Consider the following 26,597-nt stretch of genomic DNA (forward strand, 5'->3'; position numbering starts at 1 on the left):
TACCCATTAACACATTAAGTAGACTTTGTGTAGCAGATTTGCCCAATTTCTTGGCTGACTGCTGCTTCCAAGAGCGTTGGTTATGAATCTGCTTAGCATTGAAGAGCAAGTTTTCGAGTCACTTCTGATATCCATTTTGTTGTGTTTTTTCCTAATTTTCCACACCTTTAATCCGAATTTGTATGTGAGCAGTTGATGGTCTGTTCCATATTCAGTCCATGGCCTTTTATTTGATGACACTGAGCTTATCCATCATCATTTCAGACAGCGGTTTAATTTGATTGCTATGAAGTCTTATCTGGCGTGGTCCACTTATATACTCACCATTTATGTTGTTGGAAAAAGGTAGTATTTGAAATGATTAAGTTGGGCTTGCAAAAATCCGCTCCTTTTCTATCTTGGAGGCCATATTTTCCAACTAGTGTTCCTTCCTTAGGCGCCCAGTTAGCGCTGGAGTGCTAACTGCAAAGTCAGCAGTTTGAAATGGCCAGCTGCTCTGTGAGAAAGATGGGTCTTTAAGTGTGCGAGACTGTCGGGGCAATTCTGTTCTGTCCTATCGGGCCCCTAGGAGTCAGTATTGACTTGATGGCAGGGAGTTTCGTTTTGCTTTGGTACTTCTCCTTTGCTTTCAACTTCTGCATTCCAGTGACCAGTTAGGATCAGTGCAGCTTCACCATACTTGGGTCAGGCCAAGGAGCTGAAACAATTCTTCGGTTGCTTCATCACTGGCTTTGGTGGTTGGTGCATAAATTTGAATACGTTGTATTCTCTCTTTGTAGGCTGACACATACAGCATTGTATTTCAAGATAGATCTTAGAAATGGTCTTTTTGATGAATGATGCCAGTCCTCTTGAGTTTGTCCTTCCTACTGCAGTAAACCATGTTATTGCCAGATTCAAAGTGACTAACCAGTTTGCTTCAGCTCACTCATGCCTAGGCGATGGATTGTTACTTGCTCCATTTTATTTTTGACAGCACCCTGGATTCATATTTTGTACATGCCATGTACATTTTGAGTCATGTCCCATCATCAAATGAAAGTCCCCAAAGCTTTGTTCATTCCTGTCATAAGTCAACTCCTTTGAGGAGGTAGCTCTTTTCCAGTTGTGTTTTGAGTGCCTTCCAACCTAGGGAGCACTGTGTCAAATTATGTTCTGCTATTAATCATAAGATTTTCAGTAGCTAATCCCTCACAAATGGGATTATTTCCCCCTAGTCCTTACCTGTTCACCACGGGTGGCCCTGCTAGAATATGAAATAATGGTAGCATAACTTCCAACATCGCAGCACAAGCTCCAGATTACTTTGCTTGAATTGGTGCTAGAAATCCAGCCTTTTATTTTAAGTATAGCCATCTCTGTTTTGGAAATTGTTAGGGACCTTAAAATACAAATGCAAATGATCGAAAGAAATTAGGACATGAGTGTTCCATTGGTTTTATCTGAGAGGTTTTCCAGTTGGCCTTTTCAGGACATCTGGTGAGTTGGAGAAACATCGGTGAAACAGTGAAACAGAATTAATCGTGTAGCTCTTTGTTTAGTTTACTATAGAAACAGTATCCTTCAGGAAAGCACTTTTACTGTTTAGAGTATAAGCTGACCTAAATAGCAGTGAAGGCATCTAATTTTACCACAAAAACTGCAAATGTGCTGGAAAACTCGGCTTATACACGAGTATATATGGTAAGTTTTCACCTACCAGTCAAAATAGACATCCCAATGATATTTAATTTAGACTTCACTTTCTAATTTACTACACAGCACCAGAGTGGCCATTCATTTTCCAGATTATCTTTAGGAAGGCCATATCAGCTAGACAAAACTGAATATGTGATTTCAGCTAGGAGGCTTGCTGGAAGAGTAGGGTGCCTCTTGGGTACTTGACAGTGGAGGTAAGAGCTGTTTTGTAGCTCTTGCCTTAGCCTTAGCAAGGCAGAGCTTAAGAGGAGGCCAGCCATCCAAGCACAGGCTGCTTGTGATCAAAGCCAAGAAGGAAGCAGGAGCTGTCCTGGGTAGAAGCTTTCTTGATTGATAATACTATATCCTGTTTCCTCCAGGTTCTGATGCTGATCCTGGGGTGTAACCTGTTATTTCCTCTCTAACCCAGGTGATCATGAGTATTATCTGTGAGTTTGAGTGGCTATTACAACAAAATTATTGAATCCAGCAGAGAAGCCGAGAATACCTTGGGGGTTTCAACTCTTAGTGGCCCTGTAAGGACACAGCAGTACTGCCCCTGTGGATTTCTGAGACTTACCGTATATACTTGAATATAAGCCAGCTCGAATATCCACGGAGGGTCCTAATTTTATCACAAAAACTGCATTAAAATTGTGCTGGAAAACTTGGCTTATACTCGAGTATATACGGTAACTCACTATGGGAACAGAAAGCCTTATTTTTCTCCCACTATATCACGAGGGCTATTTCATGAGAAGACAGCTAAAGTCAAAATTGCTGCTGCTTTTTTCTTCTTCTTTTTTTTTTTGATTTCGAGAACAAAGGTACATAGGACCACCTCATAGGAATCAGCTCTGGGATGTTAGTGATTCTTATCCCTACCTTTTCTTCAAAGGCACTTCTGAGTGGATTTAAGCCTCTAACCTTTTAGTTAATGCTTGCACTGTTTGCATCACCCAGGGACGACACTATATCCTTGGGTAGATGTTTTGTGTCATTCTAGTTTAGTGATTGGGGTTTTGAATACCTAACAGGAGTAACTATTTGCTAACAGTTCATTTTTTTGTAGAATTAGATAGCTCTTTAAATTGTTTTTAGTAACAAAACACCTAAATCAATTTTCTGAAATAATTGCATCACTTAAAAGTCATAAAGTGGATATGACACATGAATTTATACCTTCTGAAATTAAACTATCTTACTTTTAAAGGAATGACTTATGCAGTTAAGATGTGTGTTATTAGCAGTGTTCATTGTGCTATGATCCTGAACCGTATATCTTCATGCGTAATATTATAATGTCTGTTTCTGTGTGGCGAGCATTGTTACTATGTGAGAATGGAATTTCTGGATTGTGTGGTGATTCTAAACAGCCCTCATGCAGCAGGCTAAGCATAGTCAGTGGTTCAAGCCTACCACCCACTTCACTGGAGAAAAATAAGACTGTCTGCTGTAAAGCACGTCTACTCCTTCCTATAGAATCACTGAGTAAGAATCGACTCACCGGCAGTGGGTTTTTAGCCTGCTTTTCTAGACACTCATTTGGATAGCTTTTGGTTGTTAGGTTCTGTTGAGTTGGTTCCGGCTCACAGCAACTCCATGTACAACAGAAGGAAACAACCAGTACCCAGTCTTACAACATCCTGAAATTGTCCTTCTGTTTGAGCCCAGTGTTGCAGCCACTGTGTCCACCCATCTCACCTGGGCTTCACTTTTTCTCTGCTCCTCCTGTTTACCGAACATATCTTCCTCCAGGGACTGCTCTCTCCTGACGGTATGTCCAAAGTGTGGAGGATGGAGAGCCTCACTATTCTTGGCTCTAAGGAACATTTTGACTGTACTTCTTACAAGACATATTTTTATGTTCTTCTGTCAGTCCGTGGTATTTTCTTTCTTTCTAATCATTTTACTGGGGGCTCATAACAACTCTCATCACAATCCATACAAACAGCAGTTGTGTAAAGCACATTTGTACATTAATTGCCCTCATCATTCTCAAAACATTTGCTCTCCACTTAAGGCCCTGGCATCAGCTCCTCATTTTTCCCCCTCCCTCCCTGCTCTCCCCTCCCTCATGAACCCTTGATAATTTATAAATTATTATTTTGTCATATCTTGCCCTGTCTGAGGTCTCCCTTCACCCAATTTTCTGTTGTCCATCCCCCAGGGAGGAGGTCACATGTAGATCCTTGTAATCAATTCCCCCTGTCCAACCCACCCTCCCTCTACCCTCCCAGTATTGCCACTCATACCACTGGTCCTGAAGGGATCATCCGCCCTGGATTCCCTGTGTCTCTGGTTCCTATCTGTACCAGTGCCCATCCTATGGTCTAGCCAGACTTGTAGAATTGGGATCATGATAGGGTGGGGATGGGGGGCGAACATTTAGGAACTAGAGGGAAGTTGTATTTTTCATCATTGCTACATCGCACTGTGACTGGCTTGTCTCTTCCCTGAGACCCTTCTACAAGGGGATGTCCAGTGGCCTACAAATGAGCTTTGGGTCTCAACTCCACCCCCCCCTCATTTGCTATGATAAGATTTTTCTTTTTTTGATGCCTGATAACTGATCCCTTTGGCACCTTGTGATCACACAGGCTAGTGTGCTTCTTCCATGTGGGCTTTGTTGCTTCTGAGCTACATGGCCGCTTGTCTACCATCAAGCTTTTAACACCCCAGATGCTATATCTTTTGATAGCCGGGCACCATCAGCTTTCTTCACCACATTTGCTTATTCACTCGTTTTGTCTTCAGCAGTTGTGTTGGGCAGGTGAACATCATAGAATGCCATTTTAATAGAAGAAAGTATTCTTGCATTGAGGGAGTACTTGAGTGGAGGCCCAATGTCCTTCTGCTACCTTAATACTAAACCTATAAATATATTCACATAGATCTATTTCCCCATCTTCATATATAAATATATTTGCATATGTATACATGCCTTTATCTAGACCTCTATAAATGCCCTTTGCCTCCCAGCTCTTTCCTCTTATTTCCTTTGACTTTCCTCCTGTCCCACTATCAAGCTTAGTCCCCACCTGGGTTTCAGTAATTCCTCTTGGTTACATTACCCTTCATCATGCCCTACCAGGCCTCCTACACCCTCCTCACCACCGATTTGGATCACTTGTTCCCTTGTCCCTGGTTTGTTAATATCACTACCTTTCCCCCTACCTCCTCCTCTCCCAAGCCCCCCCCCCCGAAACTGTCAGTTCCATTTTTTTCTCCTCCAGATTGTTCAGCCTGTCTTATTTAGACAGACCTGTGGAGATAATAACATGCACAAAAACAAGACAGAGCCAAACCAAGCAACAATATACAATAAAACAACAAACCAATGACCAAAAAAACACCCAAAACACAACAATAAAGAAACACTTGTCTTTAGTTCAAGGATCGTTTGTTGATCTTTAAAAGTGTTTTCCAGTCCAGTCTGTTGGGGCACCACGCCCTGGCCCCAAAGTCCACCTTCTGCATTCCCTGGGGACCTCGCCGCTCCATTCCCTTGCTATTCTGTTGCACCCCCTTAATGTTTTACCTCGGTGTGACAGGATCAGATCGAGTGTACTTTCCACACTGTGTCTCCTGTGTGGTCCCCTGTAGGGCCATGGGTCAGTGAGGGGTGTCATGTCTCATAGTGTGGCCCGCCATGTGGTCCTCTCTGGGCAGTGTGTGGTATTTTCAATATTCTTCTACAGCACCACAATTCAAATGCCTCAATTCTTCGCCTCACATGTATATGGGGCCATTGAAAATACCATGACTTGGGTGGGGCACACCTCAGTCCTCAAAGTAATCTTCCGCTTTTCAACCCTTTAAAGGGGTCTTATGCAGCAGCAGATTTGCCCAATGCAATGCACCCTTTGATCTGTAACAAAGCCTTTCCTTTTGATTTTGTTACTGCTGGCTTAGTAAACACAGGATTTTCGGATTCAAAATGGCCAGTGCTAGTCCAATTCCACTCAGTAATTCCTAGAATATTGATCTTTATGCATTTGCTTTGGGTTGTAAGAATAGCACTATGTCTCCTCACGAGTAATGACCGTGGGGGGAAAAGTCTGGGTCACTTCAGATCTTCTCTCAGAGCAGCATGTCATGCTTCCACTTAACGCTCTTTTCCTGGTTAGTCAAACCCTGGGCACTGTTTTCCCAGCAGCCCTTCTCATTCCCAAATCTTCCATTATAATTCGCTGAACTGAGCTCCAAGATAGTCCAGGTAACTTCCCAATGTGTTCAATGGTCCATAGTCAAGCACAAGTGCAGAATTTTGTCACCATTTTCATCCGTTATGGAAGTTGAAGGATGTCCAGAATGAGGTTTGTCATCAATCGACATTTTTTACATTTTTGAAATGAGAAAAACACTCATTTACTTGAGTTTTTCCCATAGCACTTCCTTTTAAGCTATGTTCAACATCACAAGTTTCTGAAGCATTTTTCCTGAGCAGGAAACAAAATTTTATAGCCGCACATTGTTCTCTTAAATCGCCTATCACAAAAAAAAAATCCAAGGTTTGAACAAAACTGCTTTTACAAAAAAATTCACTGTGACCAGAGAACCTTCCCAGGCAACCTCGCTGTGTGCACTACTTCAGAGTGAGTTGCTTCATGTTCACCTAGCTGGAAAAAATGTGGACTGTGGCACCTTTTCCCTTTTTTGGGGGGGGGTGGTGGGGTGGAATACCTCCTCATATTTCTCATTCTCATCCACGATCAGCCTTTGTTTTCCATGTGAAGTTTTTAAATCAAAAAGTATAATCCGTTATTCATCTTCAAAAATGTCTTGGCTATTCTGCTTTAAATTTCTATGTGAATATTGAAAAGTTGGGATTTTTATGGATAGTATGAGATTATTAGTACTAATCTTGATTATGACTTTGTAGTTTAAAAATGAAGGATATTAATGAAATCTTTCCAAAGCTCAGGAAATATTTATCCTAGTCCTAGTTGGGCAGTGGTGTGTGAGAGGGGTAGAGGAAAAATCGCTTCATCAGCACATTGGACCTAAATATGAAATAGGCATTTTTATTTTTAAACAGACTTCTTGATAGTGTATTAGCAAATAGAAAGGACACTTGGAAACCTTTTCTATTGCTTTCGTTGGTACTTTTCTGAATTAGTAAACTTGAAGTGTCATAAAATCATGATGGCTAGTTCTTAACTATAAATGTATGCCTACAAAATATTTACATAAATGTCACTAAAATAAGAGAGTCAACCAAAAAGCACTACAGGTGATTGATTTGAAATTGATAACAGGCAGCCATCTTCAGTGACTTTGAAAGTACCCAGATTTTGGTTCATTCAAACTGACCTTGCCTCCAACTATCAGGTGGAAGCCAGCAGTGGAGAGCGAAGAAAGTCAAGAGTGGGGCACTATGAGCAGAGAGGGGAGACAGAAGCCAGGAATGGGGAAGAGAAAAGATGGAGGAGGAAGGGACGCAGACCACGAGGTAGGACTGGAACCATACAAAAGAATGGAAAAGGAGAGAAGGTTAAATCTGCTGAAACAAGAAGGGATAAGCATAATTTAGGTGTGAAAAACTGGAGTAATGTTAAATACTCGAGTGAGTCAAAAAATATTGTTATTAGTGTTCATACATTTATAAGTTTATTTTAAACCATGTGTGCCCACTATCTTGAGCTGATCATAACATCAGGCTTTTGAGCAAGATCACAGCTAATACAATTTTATGAAAGGAATCATAATCAGGGATGAGTGTTGGATTTACCCATCAGAGAGAATAACAATATTCAGTCAAAACTGGCTTCCCAGAGCATCTGCTGGGCCGGCCAGTTCCATTCCAAGCAGAAAGGTCAACTCAGAAAGTTATGACAGCTATTTTGGGGGAACTCCCAGAGAGTAATCTTGATAGATTATCTTGAAGGACATGGGCTTACAGGAAGAAGTTTAAGAAAAAAATGAAATCTGCATTGGTAAGGAAAAGCCCAGGAAAGATGGATTTTTTTCCATCACAGTAATGGTGCTTATTTTCAAAGGTAGCAAAGACTTATCACTTTGAAAATTTTGTTGGGAAACCTTACCCCATTTACCTGATTTTGCCCTTTATTTCCAAACTCAAAAGAAGATTTCAAAGTATTATAATTTGCGTCCCTTAAGTATGCTAAAACTTGTTTTGGTGTATAAGTCACAAAGCATTCTGGAATGGGTTAGAGAAAGAGAGCCATTGCCTTTAGAAGTGTGCAAGCCTAGATGAAGTGTATATCTAGAAACAGCTTCATGTTTCTACGATTCTCTAGCAGCACTGTTTGACTTGGCCTCCTGTAAATCCTGTTTGCGTCTTCTACAGCACAGCCTTGAAAGAGCTGCATTTAACCTGATGGGAATGTGAACAAGAAAGGGGAGAATTTAAAAATATGAAGATTGTTGAATTGCTTTTTAAGACCAGCACCAGGCAATACAAAATTGATGTTTAATTTTCCAACATACCAATAGTAATATTTGAGCCATTCCTTACTGGTTTATTAATAGGCTGGTTTATTTAATTTTCACCACAACTTTGCAAGCTGTTACTGTTACTCCGGCTTTACAGATAAAAATACTGAGGCAAAAAGAATAGTTTGTTGCTTAGACTAGTCATATCAAAGCCATGATTTGGCTGATGCAGTCTGACTATATTTTACATCGTTTGTATGGTACCATTTCTATAGAAACTGGTCTTGTTTCAAGAATATAAAAGTCCTATTGAAATGGTTGTATATCTGCCAGAGTAAGAGATAAACAGATATGTGGACTCTTAATTAAAAATTAACTGTCTTCCCTTTAGTTTAATTTAGCCTTACAAAGTTTGTTAAATGAGGTCCCAGAACACAAAAATGGGTAATGCATGGTGATTGCCCTCATAAACAGAATCTCAGTTTTTGATTGTGCAGTCAAAGCAAACTGGAGTGTACTCCTCCAGCATTGGTTTGAATTTGTTGGTTTTGAACCATGCTTACATATGCCAATGAGTATTTGTTGCCTTCAAAATATTATCCTCATCTCTAAAAGCCACAATTCAACTACTAATCTTCCCGTCGTCCTAAAATTTAGGGAATTATTTCAATGAGCCACAAAATAAAATCAGCTTTCCATTGAAACAGCTGTACAGTACCTAGTGTCTTCATCTTCCTGAAAATTAAAGCCTCATGCAATTCACAGAATACTTAATCTAAAAAGGTGTTCTGTTCTGTTTTTACCACCCTCATAGAGTAAATGGTTGCAGGCTGTAGAGAAGGCAGTGTGAATGGAGTTAGTGGATTTCACCAGGAACTTTGGCAGAGTGTGGGTGGGTATTAGTGGTGCACTGGTGGTGGGTGAGACCTGTGCGTATTAGAGACCACAAAGACTTCTGGGAGGAGTGTGGTAAATAAACCAGGAGTCTACCCTGAAGATCCAGTGCTTGGCTCTCTGATTACCTAATTAACTTATTTGTCGAGTTTCGGAGCCATTCAGTAGATTGTTTCCATTGAGAAATAGAAAAGTTATGTAGTTTGAAAGTATTTCTTGATATTGAAGCTTAACATTTACCACCACCATTACTACTAAATGTCCACAGGGTAATGATGCTGTGATTGTGAATCCTGTGAGGTTGTACACTCCGCCACAACACCCAACTCCCACTCCCATCCCCCAAAAAGCTCATTGGAGACTTTTATAAGTGCCTTTTAGGCAAGTAATAGAAATTCTGTACTACCTGGTAGTTAAGGATGTTCAACTATTAAACCTGGTGTAATTTGACTTTGGAGGATTTATTATTTTGTTCTTTGGTAAATTGTAGGCAGGAGGGATAGCATTCCCCTCTTGTAATGAAATAGGAAATAGGAAATGGAGAGGATCTTCATTTTGTTGAGTGTTTCATACTTCTTACAATGATGTTGGCTCTCTTGATTTTTATTCTGGCATTTGAAAAGCTTGAAAATTAATATTGGTACCTTTGTATTTATGTATAGATTATCCACATTCATCAAACATGATGAAGAGCTATATGGTGCTATATAATGAGAGCACAATGAATAAACTTTTTTAACCGAACTCTTCCAGTCTGGAATGACAGAATTAAAAAATCAACAGTATGAGGGTTATAAACATAGGTTTAACTGAGATAGGAAATAAGTGTCAGTTAATTTAAACCTTTTCCTTCACAGTCTGCTACCACCCTGGGGGCTGCTATTGAACTGATATTTTGAAGAATATGAGGATAAATCAAAAAGTATTGCTGCTAGCAATCAAAAATCATGCATTTGTGGATTATTTCCAAACAGTACGATTAAACAGATCTCTGCGATTGTTGGATGACTGCAGACAGTTCTCTAACTAATACACTTGTCTTAGTCTTTAGGGTGTCCGCAGTACTGTTTGTGCCAAGGAGGAGGAGAACAATTTTGAGGTCAGAGCTGAACAAATCTCACGTGGACAACTTGCAATCTGTAAAGCCTTGCCACACGTTTACAGGAATGCTGCTTCACAGTTTTTGCATAGAATAGGTCGGGGAACCTTCGAAGATGAGCCAAGAAAGGGAAGACTGCCCGCTTTGGCAAATGACGAAGCTGGGGTTCAAGTCCGAAAGCTGAAGTCCCAGGGCATAGAACCAGCATTGGTTCCACAGCTACTGATTCACCACTTTCAGCCAACAGCCTCAGCAAGCTTCCTGCTCAGTGAGTGCCACCAGTGTTGTGTGGAGATCAAATGCTTCAAAGAACTATCTTTCCATCAGTCTTTTAAGCAAGATCTAAGCTAGTTAAGGCACTTTTATGCACGGAATTATAACCAGGCACAGGTCTTGGATTGACAGTAAGATCCAGAAAGCCAAGTCCAGTTCAAACAGTGGCTTCCAAGGAGATCTGCTGGGCCAGTTTAATTCAAGGCAGAGAGGTCAGCTCTGGTTATAGCCACTTTCGGGCAGGGTGTGGGTGGGGGGTGGGGGGCTTTAGGGAGTAATCTTTTATTTTTTTTAAAGACCTGAAACAATGATAGGGGCTTGTAATGAATGGCTTTTAAGAAAATTTAAAGCTTCACTGAGGAGAAAGGGGGAAAGAATGCCAGGAAAGTTGTGTTGGTGTTTTTGTTTTTTTCCCATTAGGCAAAATGTACTTGTTCCTTCTTCAAGGGTGGCGAGGACTGTTCTATGAAAACTTCATTTGGAAACTTTATCCCATCACCCTACAGACCTGATCTTGCCCATTTGACTGCTTTCTGTTTCCCAGATGTAAGCACATATCAAATGCGCACAGTGTGAGTCTCTCCAGGATGTCATTTTGGTATGCTATAAATCAGAGAGCTCAGAATTCTTCTAGGAAGAGTTGCATAGATGGAAACACTGGCTTCAGAAGTGTAGACCAGATGGAAGGTGAGAGTATGCTGAGAAACAGTAGCTTCACACTTTGATACTTTTGCTTTATAAAGATTTCTTAGAATTTTCTAGCAATACTTTTTTATTTACCCTTGTATTAAGTAATATTAATATATCCTAAGAAAGTCTGTTGTAAAGAATAACTGCTTTATTCTAAATCTGTGGACTCTTAAGTTGGTTTTTAATTGCACATTTCAGATTTTTTTCATCTTAACCTTGTTGATATCCACAGGGCTTGGTTTTTATGACACATACCCCCACCTCACACCCGTGCATACATAACCCATGGGTATTCAAATCCTTTGTATAAAATGGTATAATATCTATATATAGGTATCCTATATATATTATCATACATCTTGTGCACTTTAAATCATCTCTGGATTACTTGTGATACCACATGCTGTGTAAATAACAGTCTTAGCCTTAGAGCAGCGGTTCTCAACCTGTAGGTCGCGACCCCTTTGGGGATCAAAGAACCCTTTCACAGGGGTCTCCCGATTCATAACAGTAGCAAAATGACAGTGATGAAGTCATAAGGAATATAGTTTTATGGCTGGGGGTCCCCACCACATGAGGAACTGTATGAAAGGGTCGTGGCGTGAGGAAGGGGAGAACCCCTGCTGTAGGGGGTTTTCTTTAGCCATTCAGTTGCTTTTTAGGAGGCCACTCAAAAATATTCTTCAATCTCTACTTCATTGAATGTGGGTGTGGACTCTAAGATTGTGAGGGCCTACTGTAATTTTTATTGTAAAGGATGGAAATAATTGAAAACTCCATGAGAACTGATTCAGTTCTATTAGAGTAACGTTGTTTCTGGTTGGGAAACAAATTCGTTTGTTGTAGGGGTGGTTTTCAAGATCTATAGAGCAGGTAGATGGAAACCTCTTGAAGTCATGGTTCAACAACAGATCTAAATGCAAATCAGACAAGGAACGTTAAATATCATATAGCTACCATGATAAGTTGATGATCTTTAAAACTCTCCAAAGGGGGGAAAAATCCACATTCCCTTTGGCTTCCCTGTAGATTTTTTTATTACCGCCCCAAATCATGTTTTGGCATAATTTGTGCTTGCTTCCTCCTGCTCTCTCATACTCCCATTGTTTCTATGTAATAATGGGTGAACTCCAAGGGAAGAGTGAAATACAGGTGTTAACCTCTTAAAAGTTGTGCCTGGAAACATGTACAAATATGCTTGATACAATTGATGTGTGGATTGTTACAAGAGCTGTAAGAGCCCCCAATAAAATGATATTTTAAAAGAAAATTGAGCATGAATTCTGACACAAGTTACTATTCCGTGAAAATTTTCTTTTATATTATCATAGGCTATTACTTGAATTTAAAGTATGTGTATTTTCTGTCATCAGTTATTTGTTTTATGACTTTTGAGGTAAGTGCTTAAATTTAGAGGTTTCTCTGGCTTAGTATCTTTGTAAGTGTTGTGTGCTTGAACGCTTATCCTAAGGACGTGATCTTTCCATTTACCAAAGCTTTCACGTAGTGGTTTCTCTTACATGTGTCTAGTCCCATTTTTCTTAGCCTGCTTTTAATGTTGCTGTAAGGAAGTAATAGAAATACTAAGTAGTACTTGCTTTTTCAGAATCATTTTCTTTTCCTTTGTGGATCTTTCTGTTGTGAAGATGATTGTGACGCTCTTGGCCACAAAAATCAATCATGGTTTAACTAAAAGAACCTTGTAAACTGGTGGCTTTCCAAAAAATGGAAATAGAGTGGATCTCCTTTCCCTGTTTTGGGAGGTTTTGTTTTTTTTAAAGCTTCGGCTTCATTCGTTGGCTTTCTTTTTTCATTTCCCTAGTTAATGTACAACTTTATAGTTTAAACTTTCTTTTCTTTTGACTGAAGTATAAACTCATCCCCTTTGATATTTTGCTTGTGGAACATAAATATTACAGCCTGAGTTAACTAGTTCTGAAGAACTGTAGGCAGTTCATACAATTAATACTACATTTCTGCCCTTGTGCCCACCCTCATAGAGAGTAGAGGGATTTTACAAAATGTATTTGTTTAAATCACTATGTTTTATGTTTCCTCCAGATCATATCACCCACTGCGTTATTTTTGGCTGCGAAAGTGGAAGAGCAGGCTCGAAAACTTGAACATGTTATCAAAGTAGCACATGCTTGTCTTCATCCCTTAGAGCCATTGCTGGACACTAAGTGTGACGTATGTAAAACTTTTCTCCCCCTCTGAAATTCGAATTTTTTTCCATAATTTTGGCCTAATTAAAATGTATGTCAATTAGTGTTACCTTTCAAATGTTGTTTACTTTTATTACCATTTGAGAAATTTATACCAGGTAGCCATCTCACAGGCACATATTTTAGGAATCTTCATCAGTTTGAATATCATTATGCCACATATAAAGCTTTGTTTGATTCAAGGTGCTACTTTTAATCAAAGGTACTTCTGAGTGCTTTCCATTTTATTATTGACCCTTACAGCATACCTCTGGTATATACAGGGTAGGGCATATCACCTGTATTGCTGAGATATGCATGAAACTAAAGGATAAATATGTCAAATCAAATTGCCAACAGGTGAGTAAATCGAAAATAGAAATTTAAGCGTCGTTCCTTTATAATGCGTACAGACTTACCTGTGATAACGATACATTTACCCCGTACTGATGACAGCATTTTGTTTTCACTTTCCTAAAGGGTAATGCCACTATCTAAACAATGCATGTTTTCAGCATAATTAATATTTTTAAAAGACCATATTTGAAACAACCATTTAAAAGTGAGTTACTCAGGACTGACTCTTAACTATTACCAGTTTATAGTCAGTCAGCTTAATTTAGGGAAGTACTTTAAGAATGGCAAGTTTTACCCTAGATGTTGGCTCAAGGGAGTAAAGTAGACATTAAATAAATATGGAATTTATGATTGCCAGAAAATGGTTCCTGCAGGTTCTGTTAACTTTACAAATTCATAATTATTTCTTGCAGATATTGCTCAAAAATGGAAAATGTGTTTTAAGTGTCAGCTCAGTTACCTCTTCAAAAGGAAGTATCAGTAGATCAAAACAAACGTACTTTGTCTCTAGCACAATTTCCTTATATAAATGCATATTATTGTTTGTATATGTGTATTTCTTAGCCACCTAAGTTAATTGTCTTGATCTAAAAATGGATAGCTGAAATTTTTTATACGCTTCTAAAAGTGAATGTAATGGAACAATTTAAGGTTGAAGTTGACGGCAAAGACCCTCTCATATTTGTTCCTTTGGTTGTATGATTCATCATTTTGTTCTTCTTGGTAGGGAAGTGAATTGGTTACAAAGTGTTTGGCTGCTAACTGGAAGGTCGGCAGTTTGAACCTACCAGCTGCCTGGCAGATGAAAGGTGTGGCAGTCTGCTTCCAGTAAAGCTTGCTAGGCTCAGAAACCCCATAGCGCTGTAAGGGATTCGACAGTAATGGGATTGGATTTTCTTTCCATTTCTCAGCTTTCGTGTGTGTGTATGTATGTTAATGTAACAAGTTAAGGTTGGCTTTCTTGCCCCTCTCCCCAGAAGAGGAAAATTAATTCTTTTATAACCCTTTTGGGGAGTAGAAAGCCTCCTCTTTGTCCTGCAGAGTAGCTGGTGGTTTCTAACTGCTGACCTTGCAGCCCAACGCCTAACCACTACTCCACCAGGGCTGCATGTGAAAGCCCTAGGGTGAGTTTATAACCCATTTCCTGAAAGTTCGCTTTCAGTTTGCTATTCTTACATGGTTCGGTGTCCTCCCTTAATATGTCTTTTAAAGCACCTAAACTGTTACATGGCTAGACAGTTTATTTTACACGCTGTAGATTTTCTTTTCTTGAAAATTAACCTACAGCATTTCTTATGTAGGATTTGGGGGTTGAATTTCCTGTTTATTATAAAGCAGTTGCATTTGGACTTGTCACAAAACTAGACATTTTCTCTTGCCTTTAATTGATTTCCCCATATTTCTAAACTGTAGTTTGTTTATGCTAAAGTTACAATTCTCAAGACATTTAACTATCCCATAGACTCTTAATAGTGCTTTGTTTACCTTAAACATCTTAATATTATTCTTACATGGCAGGCTTACCTTCAACAAACCCAAGAATTGGTTATACTTGAAACCATAATGCTACAAACTCTAGGTATGTATTCAACTTTTTTGTGTTTGTTGACGCAGTATTCTAAGTTAATGAAAGTATTTCTAGAATTATGTCATTATTAAAGAAGATTGAATTAAAGTGTTATTTTTAAAAATTAGAGTAGTATTATCTAGTGATTAGGAATTAAGTGGTAAGCATAGTCTTCCATGTGATTTCTTAGGTTTTTAGTAATTGGATGACACAGTCATAGCTACTTTTTTTTTTACTCTGTCCAAGCAATGCATGGCTCTGATTTCTTCTAAAGAGTATAAAAGTTCTTTCTTTATTAAAAGATCATTTTATTGGGGGCTCTTAAAGCACTAACAATCCATACATCAATTATATCAAGCATATTTGTGCATATGTTGCCATGATTATAAAATAGATCTTTATAGAGTTGTTTTTATGATTATAATGTATGAAAAAGGCAGCAGAGCTTGCTCACCTACAGTTTATCCTCAATAGTGTGTCTAGTCCACAGTTTTTTTAAAAAATAGTGGCTATCATTCTTAATGTTACATCTGCATATTCATGGTTTGTGCAACTTCTTGCCATACTGGCTTCTAATAGTTGATTCTATAAGGCAGGGTAGAACTGCTTCTGTGGGTTTCCAAGACTTGACTCTTCACGGGAATAAAAAGCATCATCTTCCTCCTGAGGAACTGCTGGTGGTTTTGAACTGCTCACCTTGTGGTTAGCAGCCCAACATGTAACCATTGTGCCACCAGGGCTCCTTATTCCATTTAAATGACGAGGCCTAAGAAGGATATGACTTGTCTAAAACCATGTTGTTAAGTAGTAGCAGTTACCATGTTTGGGATATATTTAAAAAGTTGAGAACTCTCATATATACTTCTGGGAAATTGAGGCAATTGCAGTAGGAAGAATATGCATTTGGGTGAAATCTGGATTTAAATCTGCAGGTCTCTGACTTACTTTTGCAAACTTGGGTGAATATCTTTGCCTGCTGTAAAACATGCCTTTAAGATCATACAAAAATGTAATTAGAACAATGAGCAAACCATTCCATAGACAGCGGAACAACTAGGGGATTAAAATCAACAGCAGGGAGGTGGTAGAGAGCCTGGAGGTGTTGGACCAATAGCATTCTAACAGTGGAAGTACTAAGAGGCAGAAGTAGGTGGTGGGGCAGGAGGAAAGTAACAGGAGACAGGAACCATCGAGGAAGCAAAGCTATGAATAAAGGTATAAGCATAGGTGTGTACTTGTGTAAATGCATTAATTCATTAAAATAGAGATACTGGCCCATGTATTTATATGGCAATATATTGAAGTAGTGGACAGCCTCTGCTCATACCCTCCCTCAATACAAGAACACTTTGTTCTAACTAACTGGCATTCTGTGATGCCCACCCTCCTGGTACAATCGCTAAAAACAAAATGGGTGCTTAAGCAAATGTCGTGAAGAAAGCAGATGATGCTAGGCTACATTAAAGGATAACCGTATCTGGGGTTTTAAAGACTTGAAGTTAAACAAGCAGCCATCCAGCAGAGAAGCAAGTCTGTGTGTTCATGAGGTGTCGTCAGGACCCGGTAACAGGCATCAGAAGACCCATAACAAACAAACAAAAACATTGTTGAGGATGAGGGGGTTGGGAACAGAGGCCTAAGCCCATCTGTAGACAGTGGGACATCCCCCCACAGAAGGGTAACAGGGAAGGGGGGATGAGTCAACCAGGGTGCAGTAAAGCACCAATGAAACAATATTCTTCTGGTTCCTTGAAGCTTCCTCACCACCCAACTTTTTTTTTTTTTTTTGGATTTTCTTTTTTTTCTTTTTTTTATTTTAACAATTTATTGGGGCTGATACAATTCTTTTCACAGTTCATACATATACATACATCAATTGTATGAAGCACATCTGTACAGTCTTTGCACTAATCATTTTTTTCTCTTTTCTTCTTTTACATTTTATTAGGGACTCAAACAACTCTTACCACAATCCATACATATACATACATCAATTGTATAAAGCACATCCATACATTCCCTGCCCCAATCATTCTCAAAGCATTTGCTCTCCACTTAAGCCCCTTGCATCAGGTCCTCTTTCTCCTCCCCCCTCCCTCCCCATTCCCCTCTCCCTCATATGCCCTTGGTAATTTATACCTCGTTATTTTGTCATATCTTGCCCTATCCGGAGTCTCCCTTCCCCCCTTCTCTGCTGTCCCTCTCCCAGGGAAGAGGTCACATGAACCACCCAACTTTTTAAAGTACTTCAGACTCTGTTCTGTATATGTGAGGTGGAATAATGTACCTGCTTTGCCTGGTGAATTTGAAAATGAAAGTGTATAAAAAGCAATTTGCCACTTAATATGTTTGTCAGAAGTAATCATTTATTGTGGTAATTTCTTGTATTGATACCCAGATGTTGAACAGAAATGTGATCACTAGCCAAACTTCCTCTCAACACATGTTCTTTTTATAACAAAAATAGTTTATGAAAGTAGAACCTAGTACTTCCTTCTCTAATGATTTTGCATTATTGTTTATATAAGTTTATATAAATGTAGGCATAACAAAGAACAACCCCTCCACAAAACAAACAAACAACCCTCACTGTGTCCAGTTGATACTGCCTGATAGTGACCCTGGAGGACAGGGTATAACTGCCCCTGTGAGTTTCTAAAACAGTAAGGCCCCATTGTTCTCCCACAGAGCAGCTGGTGGTTTCAAACTGTTGACCTCGCAGTTAGCAGCGCAACTCCTAACCACGACTCTACCTGGGCACCTATATACGTAATGGGAAAGTTATATTGGAATGATAAAATGAGTAATCACAAGCTATGTTACTATATAATTGTTTTATTATATAAAATATATAATATCAGTTGTGAAAGATTCTTAAGGTTGTCATTAGAATTTAGAGGATATATCTTGTTAATTATTTTGCTGGTTTAATTACAATAGAAACAGCCAAACAATACCTTCATAAATCCTCCATGTGTAGTCATTACAATTTTACTAATTTACTGTAATGAAGGCTAAGATCAGTGTTTCCCAAAGTAGGTGATACAGCCCCCTCTTGTGGGTAGGAGGGCACTCTTGAATAATCCAGCGGTCTATATACCTGTAGCCCATACTTTAGCCTGGCATGGACTATAAGTTTTTAATTGCCAGCAGGGCACTGATTCTCTGCCCCCCCCCCCCCCAAAGGGTGCTGTAAGCCAAAACTGTTTGAGAACATATGCTTTTGATGTAGACTCCATTAAAAAAAAAAAACTAACTTGGGGGGGTGGGGGCTCTCGTCAGACAATTCTGAAAGATTTTCAACATTTTTCCTTTGGTTTTAGCAGCAGTGCGTTCATGAACTTGAGACATGTATATACTCATAAATCATGTTTTTTGGCACATTTTTAATGTAGTTTTTGTGGTAAAATTAGGTGATACTCGGGTTGGCTTATACTTGAGTATATACGGTAAGTGGTTCACTTGCCTTAGTGATTTTAAACACTAATAAAATCCTTAAGCTAACTGGTGGAAACTCTGAACTAAGATTTAGTAAGTAGTTAGATAGCTGTTATTGACTCAGTTACAGCTCATAGCAACCTAGTAAACAACAGAACAAAACATGACCAGGTCTTGTGAAGTCTTTCACAATTGCCATAAATAATAGTTATGTCCATAGTAAGAAGGACCTAGTAGTATAGTAGTTGCACTTTGGACTTGTACACCAGCTGCTCAGAGGAAGAAAGCGGATGCTTGCTGCTCCCATACAGTTACAAGCTCAGAAACCCAAAGGGTAGCTCTCTGCACTCCTTGACTGCTGGGATTAATGGTGGTGGACATTATCTCTTTTAGAAGGCCATTTCTACCACTGTGATCCAAAGGTTATTTTTATGAAAAATATTCCTTTCATATCTTCTATAATTAAGAATTAAGGTACATCTCAGGGGGCCTCAAAATCTGTAGAAATTCTAAATTAAAGATAATGGAATTTTTTCACAAACATTTTGAAGTCCCCGTGTATAAGAAAAACTGAGTCAAACTTAATTATCAAAGTGTTTGCCATCATTTTAGTTTGTTTTTAACTTTAGGACAATCCTAAGTGAATTGCAACTCATGAATTTTGAATAAGTACTACCCTTGCTTTCTATTTTTCTAATTGGGACAGAATTTTTGAGACCAAATAATTTCTAATCATTGGAAGCATAATGAGCATGGCATTAATGAAAGCTTTGTCTTTGAGGGTTTTTGCTAACCAAGAACATATCTTTTTGAGTTGCGTAATGGCTATTATTTCTTTGGCAAGTATTACAGTAATAAGTAATCAGGCAAAAAAAGTGCTTCTCATTTCAGGTTTTGAAATCACCATTGAACATCCACACACAGATGTGGTGAAATGCACGCAGTTAGTAAGAGGTACGTGATCTGTGAAATTTCTAAGAGGAGCACTTAGGCTTTCTGTCATCTGTAGTTGTTTACTATTTTGTGTTATAAGTAATTACTTTATTAAAATGGAGGGAAATGTCCGTCGTTGCAAACCTTTTCCTTAGTATATTCTCTACCTGTTCCTCTAGCTCTGCCTGATGAACTATAGCTTTCTCTAGTCTTTAACAAGGATGTCATTTAAAAATTGAGAACTTCCAAATCTTAGGACTCCCCCATTGGCCTGTGCCAGTCTCATTTCAGTATTTATTTAAGATGTAGGACAATAATATATAGGTGTAAGAAATCATACTCATTTCTGGTTTATGCCAAATTTTCATTGACTTATTGAGGATCAACAACAATTTTAAAATATGTGAGGTCAACTCCAGATGTTTCCAATAAAATTGCATTTTTTAGCACACAAATTATTTAATGCATTATGTTAAGTTCTTAAGCATTACTAGAATTTGACCTTTTGTGTCTGGTGGGAAAAATAAATAATAGCATGGTATATACCTTTGTGGTGTGAGATTCAGTCTCCCATGAACAAGTTTGTGCATTGTTGTCCTTTGCTGCTTGTGAAGCATGTAGAACGTTTCCCTCTTGACTCCTTTGTCTACTGCATCCTCGGAAATCTTCCTCACACAGTTGCATGCTGTCATTCTGCTTCCCCCTTCTGCTCTCCTGTTCTCCACTGGAAGCGTCACCTCATAACCACCTGGAACCCTTAGTGTGCCTCATTATGCGACTTTCTGTTTCATTCTTTTACCACCACACCTTGGGTGTATTCTAAATAAAATGGGTAAGACTTTTGAAGGACTTGTTTTTTTGCGTGTTTGTTTGGTTGTTTTTTTCACCTCAAGTCTTTGCCTAAATATTCTCACATTTTATTCACGCTAAACCAAATTACTTTTATGCCCAGGAAAGTTTTTATTATATTAATCATTGCCTCCAAGCAACGTGCCCCCCCCCCAAAAAAAAACAGAGCCAAAAAACTCTTCTCTACTACACAATGTTAAGAACTGAACTTCTAAAATTCCACTTAATTTTTTTCATCCTATCCTATCCACATGCTTGTAAATGGTGCATGTAATTTTGATTCACATTTCTTGGGTCGTCTGAAATATATTTCATAACACATTTTCTCCCTAGTGTTACAGTTTATTGTAGGATTAGAGAGACAATTGATTTCAATGTTAGGAGAAAAGTTTACACTATTAAACTTTGTCAGAATATCAAAGAACCATATAATTTACTTTAAATTGCATGCCATTTGAAGGAAGGCATGGTGGTTATAAGTTTAAAATACATACTATTTTTATATATTTTTTTAACTTAGTAAGAAATGAAATTGTATTTTCAGTATAGTGCCCTGGAATTGAGTCTACATCTTTAAAATCCTTTATGAAAATTTCATACATTCTAAATGTTTTCTTGTATCTAAAGAATCTAGTGGCGTGAAGTCATTTCATCAGCCAGAACAAAGTATTTAAATTGTTTTTGTTGTTAGCACTTAAAGTAAGACTCATTGTTAAGGAGTACAAATCAAATATCTATGTAACTTCATTTTGTCTTGACTAACATTTCACATCTCACTTCATTTAAAAAAATACTCTTGCGTGTCTGGTGTCTTTTTTCCCCCCACTATCTCTTTTGCTCTGTCACAACTTCTAGCTTAGAAACAAGAACATCTCTCCCTATATCATTCCTCTGTGTAGTGGTCATTGGACTTAGGTATATTTCTAGTTGTAATTGATAGCGATCTAAAATTATTTTACTTCCTTCTCTATCATTTGAAATTTGGGGGTGGGGGAAATTTTGGTTTGTATAAAGTCCTTCCTTCCACCCTTTAGAGATGGAAAGGTTTAGTTGTTATGCTGCTTTGCTATAGAATTGGCTAATGTCATTTTACAGGGACCTTTCACTTCTGTGATTTCTCCTTCCCTCCTCACCAGGAAAGAATGCAGTACTTAAGGCACTGCCTCCAAGACATCTGATGCTTTGACACTCTTCCTTAGTACAACTCTGCTAAGCCCAAATCTCTTTTGTAAAACCTTTACGTTGATGATCCACTGGGTAGCAGGGGTTTACAGATGGTGGCAGAGATAAAAATAGAGTGGAAAAGGAATTTGAGGCTTATGAGAGAGGGGTGGAGTTGAGGTGAACTGATCCTAGGTGAGCAGAGGGGAAAGGTACGTCAGTGATTATGAATGTAATTTTTTTAAGGCAAATTAAAACACATCGTGAGAAGAAGTATGATTCAAGGGTTGGGGAGGAGGCGGCAAAACTTTTAACATCATAACGTACTAGTTGTTAAAAAGTGCTTTTCTGTTGGGGACAGATCCCCAAAGTAGCATTATCTTTTCTAAACATTGTCTTTAATTAGATTCTGAAAATAATTGTTGTTTTAAAATAATACAGGGAAACTTCCTGTGTCTGCACCTTATGACGTTTCTAGGTGGTTTATTCTCTGTTGATGTTTAGTAGCATGGTGGAAAAAGCCATTTGTCCTGCTGTTGGGGGGGGGTGTTTTATTTTGTTTTCTTTGATGGAAATACTTAAGCCAACTTTAAATATGATTGAGGATTAAGTCTGGCAGGCAACTCTTTGTATTTTGTATTAGACTTCAAAATCTTTTCTTCTTCTTTTTTTTTCCTTTTCTTTCTTTTTTTTTTTTTAAATCCAGGAGAATGCTTTATTGCACCTATTAGCTGACTAGGTGCTTAACTTAGTAACAAGTTTAGCCCTTGTAACTGGCTAGCTAAAAGCAAATCGGCTTGTTTCTCAGATCTTTGGGGGATAGCAAGAAACATTTGAGTGAATGTTGTTGAAGATTTTCAGTAGTATAGAAAATGATGGCGCTCTTGTGATATTTGTAAGTAGTAAATAAAATTTATTTTTTTGTGTACAAATCTTTGAAGTTTTTGTTGTGTTGAGAACTTTGGATGATAGCGTATTAAGTTGATATATTCTTCTTTCTTTTGTTCTCTTTTCTTACAGCAAGCAAGGATTTGGCACAGACATCCTATTTCATGGCTACCAACAGGTTGTTATCCTGACCCTCTTTGTCGCACTGTTGTAGCACACACTAGCTTCCTTTAATGCAGGGCCCCCTCAATGTGTCTCTCACCCTTGTTGCAACAGGAGACTGGACCATCTACTGTGGTGGGACCTTCCTGTTTGCTTTGCGGTGTATTGTACAAGGGACTTTTGGCACAGAGGGGTTAAATGCACAATGTGAAGTGTAGTGGTGCTTTCTGATGGCATATTCTCGATTTGTGAGTGCATAAGTCTAAAATTGGTAGCCTGAATAGCAGCTAAAGATTACAAAGAGCTAAACTTAACATAGAAATTCGAGCAACTTGGTAAGTATAAAGCTATTTCTAGTTTATAATTATAGTTAAATGACATTTTTAAAAATTTCACCTTGATCCAATCCTTAACTTAAAATAATCATTGACATTTATTTTTTGTTTTATAAAATTTACTTAACGTGGAGGTTTTTTTTTTCCAGTTTAATATCCACTAATAATAAACTAGAAGTAGTCAAGGCCTGTCATGGTTTCCATAAATGTAACTTTAAAAAACAGACTTCCTTTCTAGTTTATATAAAGCAAAAATATGTAATGGGTTTGTGGTTGTTAATTAAACATTTCGAAACAACTGGAAAAATAATTTTATTTAAAGAGAATTTACTAGAGAAGACATAATTCTGTACTGGATTGATTATATCAGTTGTTTAAGATTGTTTTTAAGTGGGTTTTGGCAAAGTGGCAACCAAACCAGCTTTGTATGACCGCTCATTTCTAGTGCCATTAAGAAACTTAATAAAAACTCTAAATTAGAAAGCATCAGTCTCTTTCGTCAGATACATGTTATTGGGGTTTAACCTCTATTCCAGTTATTCTGAACCAAAAAAAGACTTAAGATTTAAAACTTTGGTTTGAAAATAGACCATTTTGGTCATATAATAGAGGGGGGAAAATAATATTGTTGTAGTATTTAACATCATTGGGCTTGGAAGCTGTTCATGAAAAGGTAAGTTTTCTTTGTGACTTTCTGAAAAAAAGAAAGAGTTTACATTTACATAGGTGTTAAGTTTATTTGACTTGAAGAGTTTGTTGATCATAAGAATACTGATTAAGCCACGTCACTTAGTATGATGCCTAGTGATGGGACACTGAAATTGTCGTGTCAATATTACAGATAGTCTTAGGCTCTTTTCTTTACATTTTCCCATGAAACTATAAAAGAAACAAATACCACCAAAAATTCAAACTGTTATTTCTATATGTATGTTGCCACATTGTGATTGCCTATGTTTTTCCTTTTTCTAAATACGCTTTTAAAGAAATGTTTATCCAAAAAGATTTTTTTGTTTGTTTTTGTTAGAGAAACTGCTGTTTTAGTAATCATGTGAAAATGTTAGATGCACTATATGTAATACTCTAGTGAGTGAAGGTCCGGGAAACTTTTATAATCTAAATAGATGTTTTTCACTATAGGATTTTTATACCTACTAGCATTTGCTTTTGAGTTAATAAAATAACATGCTCTAGAGTTAGAAAACTTTTCAGGTTTTACTTTGCATTGACCTTACTGGTAAATGTTTTCTTTGTTTTACATGTATGGATTTCTATGGTTCTCCATTTCCAAACCTGCTGTGCAACAGTCTGCATCTTACCACCTTCTGTCTTCAGTACAAACCAACAGTGATCGCATGTGTGTGCATTCATTTGGCTTGCAAATGGTCCAATTGGGAGATTCCTGTATCAACCGATGGAAAGCATTGGTGGGAGTATGTGGACCCTACAGTTACTTTAGAGTTACTGGATGGTAAGTAAAATGAAGGCTTGTAGAGAAACAAAATTTTTAAAAATATTTCTAACACTTTTATTATGGAAAATTTCTCTGTACTTGTACACTGGTTTGGAAACTTGTAAATCCCTATACCCTCATCATTTTATCCTGCCCAACACTACCCCTAGACCTGCCCCTAATTCCAGATGGCATTCCATCTAATACTATGAAAGTGTGTATTTCAAAGGATAAATATAAAGATGCCGCAGCCTAAAAAACAGACCATCAAAGGTCTGTTAGCGATCAGTGAATATGCAAGGCCCTCCCAGGACTTTTTCAGAAATACGATATATAATGCTACAGGTTACTAGTGCAAGTATACCTAATTTTGTGAGTTTAACATATGTAGGTTGAAGAGTTGGGTGTTAGCCTATTGTAAAAATATAAAGCGTTGAACTAAAGAGATAAAGTATATATTGTCTTGCATTATTAAATATGACTAAGCAACAAAAAATTGGGAATCTCCTGGTGAGAAGATAATGTCTTTGGGTTTGGAAATAAAGTACTATGGATTTACCCCAGGTCAGCAGTTGAGCCCACCAGCTGCTCACCTAAGGAGAATATGAGGCATTCTACTGTCCCCCACGGGGGCAATCCGACCTTGCCTCTAGGCTTGCTGTGAGTCAGCATTGGCCGGCTGACAACGAGTGAGCTGGCAATCATTTAAACTGGCGTGTCAGGTTTGGGTGGTCTTCCTTCCTCCTGTTTAGAAGCTAGGGGACTTGTAGGGGAACGGAGTCGCATATGCTTCTGGAAATGTGTGTGACATAAAAGGAGAGAGAGACTCCTGCGGTTTGGGAATGCGGTCTTCCGATACAACGTAAATGTTTTCTTCAATTTCTTTTTTCTGTGAAGGGGCACATGGTAATTAAGAGTAGGCGAAACTAACAGCAGAAGCAGCTCAGCCAGTGTAGCTAGAGAGCGGCCCTTAGATCACTGGTTTTCAACCTGTGGGTCGTGGCCCCTTTTGGGGGTTTGAATGACCCTTTCACAGGGGTCCCCCGATTCTTAACAGTAGCAAAGCTAGGAAGTAGCCACGATAATTTTTGGGTTGGGAGTGGGTCACCACAACGAACTCTATTAAAGGGTCACGGCATTAGGAAGGTTGAGGACCACTGCATTAGATGGTTGGTAAATGAGTGGGCATGGAATTTGCAAAAACAGGTGGACAAATCAGTTACTCATTTGGAGAGCAACTGAATAAGAATCTCAGTAGTAGAACCCATTAAGAATTTTAACATGATCTATAGCCGCCTTTGCTGCTGTGTGTGTTTAAATGGTTACTTAAAATTTAAGAAATGAAGGTGTGAATCTGAGCATGTGTCTGAAGCGTTGGTATTTGCTGAAGTAACTCATTAACCTGTGTTCTAAAAACTTGGGAAATGACATCGCTGTAAGGTTCGTTTCTACTGCTGTTGCTGTTTTTCATGGTAAATAAACTCTTAGGTGTAGTTTTGTGTTCTGAATTTTTCTGTGTATTGGGTGAGAGCTGCCTTTGTCTTAAACATCACACTTTGGTTTTGTGCTTGTACTTTTTGTATTAACAGTGATTATGTGACAGCATTTGTCTCTGCTATAAATTTGAGGAGAGTAGGCTACTCTGAGGAAAGCGGTGGTTTTATTGTGCGCTTGGTATGCACTGTGTTTGGGACCAAGCACTTTACATGTGTTACTCTCTGACGGTTCAACTGAAAATGTGCTAAAGCTATTTCATGCTACTGTTGGACCCCAAAGGGCCCATCTCGGAGTCGATGCTCTTTTTTCAAGTAGGCCAGTGAAGGTGCAAGCATTACTTTTTTTCTTTCATCCAAACAGGAACTGCGAGTTCTTAGACTTCAGTCGGGAACGGATACAGAATTGGTACAGAAGGTGCTTCTGGGAACATGTAATGGTTAGGTTTGCTAGTACACCTTTCCACGGGTTATTTTGGAGTGTTCTCACAGGCGGTGAATTTATAATGGTATAGAACTTCTTCGAGATTTTCTCAGTATTTGAGACAGGTTCCATATTGCCTTAATTTTTATTGCCATCTTCAAATTTACCTAGGATAGTTTTCATTGACTATATTTCTTGGCCAATTTTAATAAGCTTACTGTTTCTCCACTAAATAATAAATGAGTAAGCTGAGAGGTTGCCCCCATTTTGGAGTTGAATTGGCACTAACTAGTTAATACCA

General features: G+C 38.4%; 1 protein-coding gene across 6 annotated transcripts in view; it reads left to right on the plus strand.

Moving 5' to 3' along the window:
* CCNT2 (cyclin T2) overlaps window positions 1-26,597 on the plus strand; it is a 41,179-nt gene that overhangs the window by 8,377 nt on the left and 6,205 nt on the right. For 2 of the 6 annotated variants that reach the window (XM_075530290.1, XM_075530291.1), the window contains exons 3-7: window positions 13,094-13,222; window positions 15,112-15,172; window positions 19,490-19,552; window positions 22,562-22,607; window positions 24,234-24,397. In XM_075530290.1, the coding sequence (XP_075386405.1) occupies window positions 13,094-13,222; window positions 15,112-15,172; window positions 19,490-19,552; window positions 22,562-22,607; window positions 24,234-24,397 (463 nt within the window). The other 4 variants (XM_075530292.1, XR_012779399.1, XM_075530294.1 and 1 more) reach the window with 4 other exon arrangements.

Source organism: Tenrec ecaudatus, chromosome 13 (genome assembly GCF_050624435.1).
Source record: "Tenrec ecaudatus isolate mTenEca1 chromosome 13, mTenEca1.hap1, whole genome shotgun sequence".
Taxonomy (NCBI): domain Eukaryota; kingdom Metazoa; phylum Chordata; class Mammalia; order Afrosoricida; family Tenrecidae; genus Tenrec; species Tenrec ecaudatus.